General features: G+C 37.2%; 1 protein-coding gene across 2 annotated transcripts in view; it reads left to right on the forward strand.

Annotated features, from left to right (window-relative positions):
* LOC134540554 (adenylate cyclase type 3) overlaps positions 1-12,719 on the forward strand; it is a 195,591-nt gene that overhangs the window by 102,916 nt on the left and 79,956 nt on the right. For both annotated transcript variants that reach the window (XM_063383369.1, XM_063383370.1), the window contains 2 exons: positions 59-177; positions 5,565-5,676. In XM_063383369.1, the coding sequence (XP_063239439.1) occupies positions 59-177; positions 5,565-5,676 (231 nt within the window). The remainder of the gene's footprint in view (positions 1-58; positions 178-5,564; positions 5,677-12,719) is intronic.

Consider the following 12,719-nt stretch of genomic DNA (forward strand, 5'->3'; position numbering starts at 1 on the left):
CACTTGTTTTGTCTCCTGTTGCTCCTGTTGAACGCACGTGTTTTGTCTCCTGTTGCAGGAGCGCCTGCTGTTGTCCGTGCTGCCGGAGCACGTGGCCGTGAAGATGAGACAGGACCTGGGCTCGGCCAAGGACAGCCAGTTCAAGAAGATATACATGAGTCGGCACGAGAACGTCAGGTGGGTAAGCTGCGCCGCGGGTCGAAGCACCCAGGGACAGTTGGGCAACTTGTACACAGGAAAAAAAAGAGTGTTTTCTGTACTTTTACAAAAGTTTCCTTTGGAAACCACCTGCCGATAAATAGATACAATTGCAAATTTTTATGGTTATTTTTGCATGTATAAAATATATATTGACGTGACAACGTCCTATAAATCGATGAACGCCGGCTGCACGCAAAAAAAAGGATGACTCATTGTCTTGTGACGCTCATTGTCCCGTTACGCTTTGTTCCGTAACGCTCATTGTCCCGTTACGCTTTGTTCCGTAACGCTCATTGTCCCGTTACGCTTTGTTCCGTAACGCTCATTGTCCCGTTACGCTTTGTCCTGTTACGCTTTGTCCCGTTACGCTTTGTCCCGTTACGCTCATTGCACGCTTAGGCCGCATCTATCTCTCTTCCACTCGATTCTAACAACCATCGATTTGACTTTTTCGAGGCACATTAAACTTGAAACACTCCAATTCGTTTCCTATTTTCCTATCATTGTGCTATCCTTAACATAACAACACAGATTGGAAGAAGTTAAATAGGAAAAATGTATAAAAGTTATAGTTAAAATAATATGTTCGTTAGTAAAGTAATAAACATATTTGAATTAATGAGTGCAAATAAAAGTAAATTTATCAATTAAATTGTAGTATTCATTTCACTCCTTCTTTGTATCCATACAAAATAGTGAAAATTCAATAAAAATGATTCACTTTTATTCATCAAAGTATGCAATCATTTCATAAATGTTTTGTTATGACGTTGTCACGTTAAGACCACGTTAAGACCACGTTAAAACCAATTTGTTTTGAAACGTGTAATAGATAATCAAATATTAAATAGTTTGACTTTATTTTATTTTTACCATGCTCAATATTATGCGTAGTTCATACAGGAAAGCTATTCAGGGAAACGTGTACAAATTACTTCACAACTACTGAAATTACTGGGTCAGCACAAATCATAAACGCTCGAGTGAGAAACCGAATCCAATAATACAATAAATATCTGTTCCGTTTACAAAAAATAGTGCGTGGAGTCCCTCCACGCGGAAGAAGTGAAACTTCGTAATGTGTAAATGAAAATAGGAAGGGGTAGAAATTGATTTTTAGTGAAATCATATTGTTTCTTTAAGACAAACTTTATTAACATTGCTTACAATGCATAGCAAGAATACCACGCGCGCATGTGCTTGGGATCTACCGACTCACTCTCTTTCTTTCTCCTACTTTCTACCTTTGTGTATCTTTCTTTCTCTCTCCCTCTGAATATTGGACGCTACTCGTTGCTAACGCTCGCGCTGGCCTGTAACAGGTATACTACTCGCATGCGTTCGAGTGCCACGCATTCACTCTCGCTCTGTCTCTTTATATTCCCCCCTCCCCAGGAGCGTTGAACGTTTAACGCAACAGTGCTCTCATACCCCTTCCATGGTAGCGTTAAACGTTTAACGCAACCTTGTTGGAAGTCGCATTAGATGTTTCACTTCAAAAAATATATTGTGTAAGAAAAAATACATGATATTCACTGACTACTTTTTGGCTGCTAAGTTGATGGCAATATTCGTACAAATCACGTTTCGTAAATCCTTGTTGTAAAACCATCTCCCCCACGACGCCGCTGCAAGGCGGGTGGACTAATAGCGCGGCGCACTGGCTCCCGAGTCAAGACTCATCACAAAAGATGCGAACAGTGGGGCAGAATGCGCCGCGCTATTAGTCCACCCGCCCTACAGCGGCGTTGTGTGGGAGAGGGATATACAGGCGCTGGCCCTGTATCTCTGTTCACTGGCGGCTGACTTCTTCCAATAAGGTATCGAGAAGATTGTGTCACGACATGACAAATGCCTCGTTAGTTTTGGCGATTATTTAGAAAAAATAAGTAAAACCCTGCTGTACTTTTGTTGGTAAAATTGTTATGTTATGTAAAATTCTGTTTTTTATAGCCCATCGGAAGTTGAAAAAAAAACAGCTCTCGTATATATACTTCATAAAGTCTAAAAAAAAAGTTTGATTTAGTCTAAATGTCCAACTCTCCAGATCCAACTTGACATGATAGTGGCGCATCCTTGGATGTTATTTTTAAAACGTTGCGCCACAGGGTAATTTCTTTTCTTGCGGGGATTTTGAAATTCTTAGTAAGTCATAAATAAAGTCTACTTTCGTTTATCCAATGCTAAACACGTTATTTATACAAAAAAAGGGCAATTAGAAAAGTAGTTGCCACATTTTTAAGCAAAAAAAAATGTTTTGCCAAAATTATAGTATCCCATGGCGTCCGTCTGTTATAACACTTTTTTCTCCATTTCATTGCTGCCAACTGTTGAGAAAACTTTAATCTTTAAGAAAATTTTTCTTATATAATTAAAATAGTTTGAAAATTATTTGGGTAACTTATAGCTCATTTAAATAAATTTTTCACAACAGTATACTTTCAAACATGTTCAGAAAAGCCACGAGTAATTATTTCCATTTCTGTGACTCTGACGTCTTTCGTTTCTATAAAATAACATTTTAATTGTGTTCATACATAATTTAAAAAATAATTATGAAATCAGCTTGACAATTATAAAAACTTCAAAAACTTCTTATATAGTAACGTTAGTGACGCAAAAATCTTGCAGACATTTGGGGGTTATGATTTCATCCGTCCGTCCGTCGAACATATGAATTTGCAAAACTTTGGACGGAATGACGGATATAAATTTTTGGCCCATCTTACTGGCTACAGATCATGAGATTAAAAAATGGCAAACGTACGGACGTAGGTGACGGAATTATGTAGTTCCGTCTATATTTCCAATGTAGTAAATTATCGCTGCAATTTGTGATCAATATATTAAAATATATTTGGTTCTTACAAATACAACTATAGCATTTAATTTTAACTAGTGATAGTTCATATCTCAAGCTTTTATAATTTGAAACTTGAATTCAAATCCCAAAAAAAGACTTGGAATATACCCCTCGAATCTGAGTCAAGAGCTCAAAGTTATATATATATATATATATATATATATATATATATATATATATATATAAATTACACACACACACGGAAATATCACAGAAAAATAACTACGGTGTTGAAAAATTTATACCCTTAAATGTTTTATTCGTGACCTAAGTTTTTAAAGAGCCAATGAGCTTTGAAATTTTATTTATATAATTATGTGTTAAAATTCACCAATATCTTGGGGAATGGTAACAGGTTATGCAAGAAGGGGAAAAAATTGACCTTGTATTCTTTAGAGGTTAATTAATTAATTTTTTTTTGTAATACTTTTCTTTGAATATTTTTTCCTTGAATATCGAATCCTTCGAATACTAATAATGTGATGGTATTTGAGGGTTTTTAGGATTTGAATGGCCCATCTTTAATTTCAGCAATAGTTTGAGCGACGGTTTGTAAACAAATTCAAAACCTAATGCTTGCATCAGCTCCGTACAATATCAATTCATTTCAGGAAGCAAGCGAGCGAAAAAATAAAAATGCGAGAGAAGCTGCAGTTAAGTCTCGATTCGCTTCCTCAGTCCTTTAAGCGTTCGTCGTTACGGACGTCGCAAGGAGGCTTACGGCGTGCCATTACCAGACCATTAATGCATTTAAACGACCCGACAACACTACCAACCGTCCTGGAATGGGCACTTAACACGCCCTTTGAATGATCACACCGTAGGGTAAATCACGAAAATGAAACTCGCTAAAAAAAAGTGTTCCATACCTTACTCTTTAAAGACATGTTATTATTGAGAGAATGAATTTCCGGGCAAGCGAGACCACCCTTAACGGATAAGAATGTCAATGGAAAAAAAAACATTGCGCTGTTAAAACAGCGTTTACTGCCACGGGAGTTAAACAGAGCAATTAATACTCTCCCTCTTTTCCTAACTATCCCGAGGATGTGAAAGATGACGCTTCTATGCATAACTGTACCAATTTCCGATAACTTGCAAAATTCTAAAGTGGATGTTGTTCTAAGGAGACTGTAGTAAAATATAAATAAAATATATATTTAAGAAAAACAAGCGCTGCAAACATTAAGGGTACATCGTAATACTCTCGAACAACGTGACATTTATTAAATTTAATAGTTTCGTTAGTCAATGAAGTACAAACTGATAATTTCCTTTGAAAATTAATAATCAATGAAATTTTTTTGGAATTTATGAAACTGTAATGTAAGAGTAAATTGTCATAAACTAGGCTTTGTAAAAATGGCCGGGGACAAAAAAATTTTTTTGGCAACTTATAGCATAGTCATGAACCACCACCAAATACAAATTTACAAAAAAATATTAAAATCACTGATGTGTTAATACAAATATGTAAAAATTTTGTTATTTGGTCACTAGTGAAAAATAACATTTTCAACCAATTTGGTGCCCTTTGCACAACAACTCTTCGCGTCGGTTGTACGTTGTAAGAATACAGCGAGTTTATTTATTTATTGACGTGTAACATCTCAGCTCTCGGTATACGTCATCCGGTGGGAGTAGTTTCGTGTGTGAGACGGACGTCAAGAAACGTAAATGTGTAACAACCACGCTGCTGCCATCTGCTGGCGGGTGGTGCGAACCGAAGTATTCACAATGCCTAACAGATACTTTATAGTATTAACTGTTTAATACATAAAATTCCTTGTCGAAAATCAGGCCCACAGCCGAAGTAAGGTATATTTTTTTCAAAACTTGTTCGCTTATCCTCCAGCGAGTTCTAGCGGCGGGCGCGCAAACTACGTGTGATTCGCGTCCGGAAATGCAGTTTAAAAAAAAAAATTGGTTGTCTGTAAAGTCGGTTTACGGATGATAGTTTAACGTGACAACGTCATAAAAAACATTGATGAAATGATTGCATACTTTAAGAATAAAATTGAATCATTTTTATTTTAATAATAAAAAAATAAATACTTGAAATTGTACTAGTAATCAGATTTTTAAAACGCAAGAATAATTAACCTTTTATTGCCGAAATTGTTGTTGTAATAAGCAATGCAAACCACATTAACTTTTCACTTCACTTTATAAACAGTCGAGTGGAAGAGAGATAGATGTGGCGCAAGCGTACAATGAGCGTAACGGGGCACAGTGTAACGGGACACTTTTTCGTTCGTGAAGCTTGCGTTCATCGATTTATTAGACGTTGTCACGTCAAAAAAAAAACTCAAATTGCGTGTATTGTAATTTGAAGAATTCGACGTTGAGTTTCGTGTCCGAATTTTCGCACCGTTAAGTGTATTTGAGAACGCAAGAATGCGCTCGTTTGCCGAGGTCGGGATGTTACACGTCTGCTTGAAGATTCACGCTCGCGTTTCTTCAAAGTAAGTTTGTTTGATTGTTTTGTTTCCGCGCCCAGCATCCTGTACGCCGACATCGTCGGCTTCACCGCCATATCGTCGACGTACTCCGCCTCGGAGCTGGTGAAGATCCTGAACGAGCTGTTCGCCAGGTTCGACCGCCTGTCCGAGGTCAGTGAACAACACAAAAACGCCCTCCCTTCCACCTCCTCCTCCTCCCTACGCGTTGTTTTATCACACTCCTCTCGAACTCTTGAGGTCAGTGAAGAACACAAACCCCTCCCTTCCACCTCCTCCTCCTACCTACGTGTTGTTTTATCACATTCCTCTCAAACTCTTGAGGTCAGTGAAGAACACAAACCCCTACCTTCCACCTCCTCCTCCTCACTACGCGTTGTTTTATCACATTCCTCTCAAACTCTTGAGGTCACTGAAGAACACAAACCCCTCCCTTCCACTCAGGGCCGGATTTAGAGGTCAGGAGGCCTCGGGGCAACAGAGGAGCGGAGGCCCCCTGGCCCCAAATTATTTTACAAATAAAATGAACAATTTTTTTTCAGTCGAGTTTTCCAATAAATAATTTATTGTGAAATCAAGTAGATTCTCTTAGTATTTTAAAAAATCATACATAATTATAATCGGAGACAAGAATTGTATGAAATTAAATTTTAGTGTTAATGAACGGAACCTTCCGAGCTTTTTTCGCCGAAAAATCGTTGATGATTTCGCTGAAATCTAATTCATGGGGACCCTCCGTTTGTGGAGGCCCCGGGGCATTCGCCCCGGTTGCCCTCCCCTAAATCCTCCCCTAAATCCTCCTCCTCCCTAGGCGTTGTTTTATTACATTCCTCTCAAAACTCTTGAGGTCAGTAAAGAACACAAAACCCCTTTACGCCCCTCACCCTTGTTTCGTTATATTCCTCTCAAAAAACCAAAACCGATTTTTTTTTCCCGCGATGTTCCACGAATCTTTCATGAACTGCTTCTGAAACCAATACTTCCTACTACTAATACAGGCCGTCTACCATACGAGAACCAACTGCAGGACTTTCTTTGCCAAGCACGAAGGTAAACAAAAACTAAGGGATTTGGTGCGTACAAAATTTTCCACTTCAATACTTGAAGTCAAAATTAGTCACACTCCCCTCCCCCAAACTCAACACCCCTTTTTTTTCTCTATCTGCAACCCCCTATTTAAGTTCCACGTCTATTTATTGCAGATTTGCTGTTTGGTGGGCGTCTTTGGTATTCTTCCTGGCGAGTTATTTGTCAAGCCATTAAACAAATTTAAATCTTATGAGCCTTTAAACAGCAACGATTTGTTTTTCTATTCGATCGCTAACCACCTTCGTGTTTTACAGGACATTAATTTTTTTTTTCTTTACAAAATGTATTATTTGACACGGTAATTTTTTATGTATAGATCCCATAAACAATTTTAAGAAACCATCAGTAAATATCAGTTAATTATCTTCTGGTAGAAAATACATTTTTAATTTTAATAACTCTTAAAATTTTATATTCATGCATTATTAACTAACTAAACATATTTTTTAACTAATTACTTGTTAAACGAAAAGGACTAAACAATTCTAAAATAATCTTAACTTCAGTAAATCCAGCGTTCTTTGTTTTTCATTTGATGAGAGTTCCTAACCAGGCGTAAAGAGTCATTTAAAAGTAGTTTTTTTAATGAATTGTTGCTATTGGTAAGCTATATCTACAAAAAATAGACTCAAATTAATCTACTATCTGCAGGAACGTGCCGATGTTTGTCAGGGAGATAAAACGTTTACGGTGATAATTTCCACGTGATTCGAGTAGACAAGTCTCAAAAAAAATATGTTGTGTTCAATGTGCAACTGTGATCTGAAGCGAGACGTCTGAACGAAACGCAAGTCAGCAAAAAAAAAAAAAAAACCCTGCTGGTAACTGAAAGATTTGTTACATCCTACACCACTGCTGTTTTATTTTGAAAACTATTTATTTATTTATTTGGTGACTTTCGTGACTTGTGGACACACTGCACCCACCACTCATACTCCTTGAACGAGAGGTCAGAGAGGTCAGAGAGATCAGAGAGATCAGAGAGGACAGAGAGGACAGAGAGGTCAGAGAGGTCAGAGAGGTCAGAGAGGTCAGAGAGGTCAGAGAGGTCAGAGAGGTCAGAGAGATCAGAGAGATCAGAGAGATCAGAGAGATCAGAGAGGTCAGAGAGGTCAGAGAGATAAGAGAGATCAGAGAGGACAGAGAGGACAGAGAGGACAGAGAGACCAGAGAGGTCAGAGAGGTCAGAGAGGTCAGAGAGGTCAGAGAGGTCAGAGAGATCAGAGAGATCAGAGAGATCAGAGAGATCAGAGAGATCAGAGAGGTCAGAGAGGTCAGAGAGGTCAGAGAGGTCAGAGAGGTCAGAGAGGTCAGAGAGGTCAGAGAGGTCAGAGAGGTCAGAGAGATCAGAGAGATCAGAGAGATCAGAGAGATCAGAGAGATCAGAGAGATCAGAGAGGTCAGAGAGGTCAGAGAGATCAGAGAGATCAGAGAGGTCAGAGAGGTCAGAGAGGACAGAGAGGACAGAGAGGACAGAGAGATCAGAGAGGTCAGAGAGGTCAGAGAGGTCAGAGAGATCAGAGAGATCAGAGAGATCAGAGAGATCAGAGAGATCAGAGAGGTCAGAGAGGTCAGAGAGGTCAGAGAGGTCAGAGAGGTCAGAGAGGTCAGAGAGATCAGAGAGATCAGAGAGATCAGAGAGATCAGAGAGATCAGAGAGGTCAGAGAGATCAGAGAGATCAGAGAGATCAGAGAGGGCAGAGAGGTCAGAGAGGACAGAGAGATCAGAGAGATCAGAGAGATCAGAGCTCCGTCACCAGTTCATTATTCGAATGCTCTATTCTCGTATTGTTATCAAATCTATCCTCGATTCTTATGACCTCGACATAAGACGAGAAGTAAATCCCATTCATCAATCAATTTGTGCGTTCGTGTTCAACATAAACTTTCTACGTCGGAGGGTCTGTTGAGGAAGATAACACGCTACTACACACAACAGAGCTTTATAAAAATAAAAATAAAAAGAATTTGCGAGGGTCTGAATTGCGGCTCGTTCTCACACACCATGAATTTTTTTTAGGCAATGCTGTTATTTAAGGGATATTTATGTAAATCTAACACAACTGTCTTGAATTTGTTTTTCTGCCAAAAAAAATCAACAGCGAACAGATATTCACTGAGTGTATTATAACGGATGTAAAATGTCGCGCAAGTGATAGTAATTACTAAAAAAACGACCTGTCTTTTCACACACATTTCGTAAATTTGGTAAATATCTGCGTAATTTTTTTGAGGCAATGAATGCAAGAGAGGTATCGTGTTAAAGTTAAAAACAACTTTAAATTGTAGCAATGACTAGATAATAAGCCTCAGGGGAACATACCAGTATTTTCCGGTAGTGGTTTTTGGGAAACTGGGGAAAAACAAAAATTCGGATGAATTGACTGGTTTTAACATTTGTATATCTCCGGTTACCGTCTTCGTAGTATAATAATGATATGAAAATCGTACAATCTGAACTTTCCCAATCTACCATTGCGTTAACTTTTAAGTGGTTAGTATCCTAAATAACTTTTCTTGAAATTTTTCATGAGTTTGCTCTTTATTTTTAATAAATTGAAAACAACATAATTTTATTATTTTGAAAAGGTTTTCCCACTAGAGAATTCCTTATTTAATTGTTCTTAAGTACTTAAGAGGTAGGTATTAAAACTATTTAATTATGTTGTATACAGTTTTGGTTTAAAGCTTGTATGTAGCCTTAGTATTCAAGCTCTTTATTTTTAGTGTATTATTTATTAAACCAATACATATTAGTTTTTTCCCCAAATGCCTTAGTTTTACGAGGTTTTGGAAATATCTAATTTTTTTAAATCTGATTTTTGAATGCCATTCTAAAAATAAATTATTATTTGAGGTTGAAGGCTCGCCTAAATCAAAACTGTGTACCACGTGATTTCATTCTTTCAGTACGTTACAGAAATGAAGTTAAAATTTACCTTTAAGCTCGTAAAAACCAACAATAAATAAGGATTTGTTCAGCATAACAAACACAGATAAAAAAATAAATAGTTTTTATATCAATAATTTTTTTACAAAAAAAAATCGAGGCTTTTTTCCCCCTGAGTTAATTTTTTCGTATATTGAAACATCATGTGTGATCGAGATGTATCGACATCGTGATGACTCGATACATGTAAAGCTAAACTTTTAATAACTTAAGTACAACTTGAATTCCTGCATTCCGTGACCATATAGTCTGGGTCACGTCAGAGAGGAGAGTCCTGTATAAACTCCTCCAACTGTCCATCAGCAACTGTCTCGCTCTAGCGTAGGTGACCGACCAATTTTATTGCCAAGAGTCGACAGTTTACATGAGATTGCACTCTACACACACACAAAAAAACACACACACACGCTGGAATTTATGTTGCACAGTAAAAAAAAATAGTGATCTCCTCTATCAGTACTTTCCAGATATGTGTAACATCCAATAATCATGGTAAAGAGCAAATTCACGTGTTATTTGTTGCAAAATAAACTTACAGTAAGAAAAACGGACATGGAATTTTACATGGAATTATTTAAAGTAATGCCGAGCCTCATAAATGTATGCGAGAATTTTGTTTTGACGTGACAACGTCTAATAAATCGATGAACGCCGGCTGCACGCACGAAAAAGTGACCCGTTACGCACATTGTTCCGTTACGCTGTGACCCGTTACGCTCATTGTTACGTTACGCTGTGTCCCGTTACGCTCATTTTTCCGTTACGCTGTGTTCCGTTACGCTGTCGGCGAGTGCAGTAATAATAGGTTATGTTACAATTGACTAAAACAATTATGGTGATTCATATAATTGATGATAGATATTTTATTACATTTTATTTATACGAAAACTTGTTCATTATTATATTTAAACTTTATAGCTAAACGCCAGTTTTTAAAATTAATTACAAGTCATCTACACGTGAACTGTTCCGTCGACTGTTTATAAAGTGAAGTGAAAAGTTAATGTGGTTTTCATTGCTTATTACGACAACAATTTCGGCAATAAAGGTTAATTATTCTTGCATTACAAAACATATGATTACTAGTATAATTTCAAGTATTTATTATTTTATTATTAAAATAAAAATGATTAAATTTTATTCATAAAAGTATGCAATCATTTTATCAATGTTTTGTTATGACGATGTCACGTTAATCTATCGTCCGTAAACCGACTTTACAGACAACCAATTTTTTTTCAACTACATTTCTTGACGCGAATACCACTTTAGTTTCTGTACCCGCCGCTAGAATTCGCTGCCGGAGCAGCTGCGTCGACTATCGAAATTTTAAACAATATAATGAAACCGAAAATGATTTGAAAAAGTAAGCTAATACCCGGCTCCGAATCAAGTTTTTGACAAGGATTTTTTTTTAAATACTACCCGTTTCGTTAAAAAAATCACTAAAGAGTTAATGCTATAAACTTTCCCTTTTACTTTGTCACTTTTGGTTCGCGTCATTCGCCACAGATGGCAGCATCGTGGTTACACATTTCCGTTCCATGCAACTTCCGTTCCATTCACTCCTATCAAATGCCGTACACCGAGAGCTAATATTCTAAGCATAAAAATAATTACAAATAAAAAAAAATTAAATTAATTATTTTTTTTTAAAAATGAGCTCTTAAATCACCCAAATAGAATTTTTTTTTTCCATACATACAAACAAAGGCAGTGAGATATGGTTTTCAGTGGTTGTTATTTTCATCTCGTCTTAAAAGATTACATCACAACTATGTTCGAAGTATAATCGTTTCAGTTCGTTTAAAATTAAAAAAATCAGGCAAATTTAACACAAAATGTTTTTCAAAGTTATTAAAAACTAGACGTGTGTAATATTTTCGTTATATTTTTTTTTTTAATTTTTCTTAAAGAAATATATCAAGAGATAGTTACTATTCATAAATATTTAAAATACTAACATACTAGGAAATATAATGTCTCGACAAATATTTGCATATAATTTTATGTACCTAAACTCTGCTTGTCTAAAACCTGTTAGATATATAGCCTGGAAACTAATGACCTGTTTTAACTTATACAATCTTATAACTATATGATAAGACAGCAACTGCGGTGGTAAAATGTGTATTGCAAAAATACTGTGTGCCCAATATTTAAAGGACAGGAGCGTAATGCATATACTTCGTATTCGCTCTAAACATTTTAACGGGTTCCGTAGATAGAAAAAAAGTTTGAAGTTGAAAAACCCTCCCTTTGTAGGGGAAAAATGACATATCCGACCAACCTTTCCCTTACCTTTCGCGAGCCACTTCTCAAACTTTCACTCACCGGAGATGGATATAGCCTGCGTGCAAGGATCCAATATATGCTCCTCCCCCACCCCCCCCAAACCAAACCCTCTTACGCCTTCCTGAGACCCATTACATACGCACGTTCGGCTGAGAGAATTACAAAGAGAACACGATTAAACCTAAAAAAAAAAAAAATCAACATGGATAAAAAAAGTTATACTAAACAAATTATGTATCGACAAAGATTGCGAACAAAATTCCATTTCAAAACGCAGACGATACTTACAAATACAAAGATTCAACGTAAATAATTTAATATATATAAACAGAAGACAGAACAGTAACAATATATACATAAAACTCTTAACACTGACTGACAGACTGACAACGCAAAGCCAAAATCGGTAGGTCAAGAAGCATGAAATTTTGCACAGGAGTTCCTTATACAGCTTGAGTGAGCACTGAGGAAGGATTGTAGGTATCGATGGAGATTAATACAGTATAAAATCACGACGCCGAAGAAAGAGCAAGCTAGAGAAGGCCTTTTCTGTCTCCTCTTGAGCGGGTTTCAACTACACAAATTCTCGCATGCGCATACTCCGCAAGTTATTAGTCTCACACCTCATGAATACATAAAAAAATCCACCATCAGGCAACTGATCCCGCTAGGGCTTAATTCTGGTTAGGAGAAAAGATGGTTCTTTTTACATGCCTGATACTGTTGCCAGTGCCCAACACGGGTTCCGAGAACCGGGAGATAGATATTCGCCATTTCCGATCGCGGCGTGTTACTAGCGAGCGCACGGCTAGGTCGAGAGGTTGAGGAGACATGCTGCGCATACTCCGCAGTGGGAATTAGC

This window comes from Bacillus rossius, chromosome 17 (genome assembly GCF_032445375.1).
Source record: "Bacillus rossius redtenbacheri isolate Brsri chromosome 17, Brsri_v3, whole genome shotgun sequence".
NCBI lineage: Eukaryota > Metazoa > Arthropoda > Insecta > Phasmatodea > Bacillidae > Bacillus > Bacillus rossius.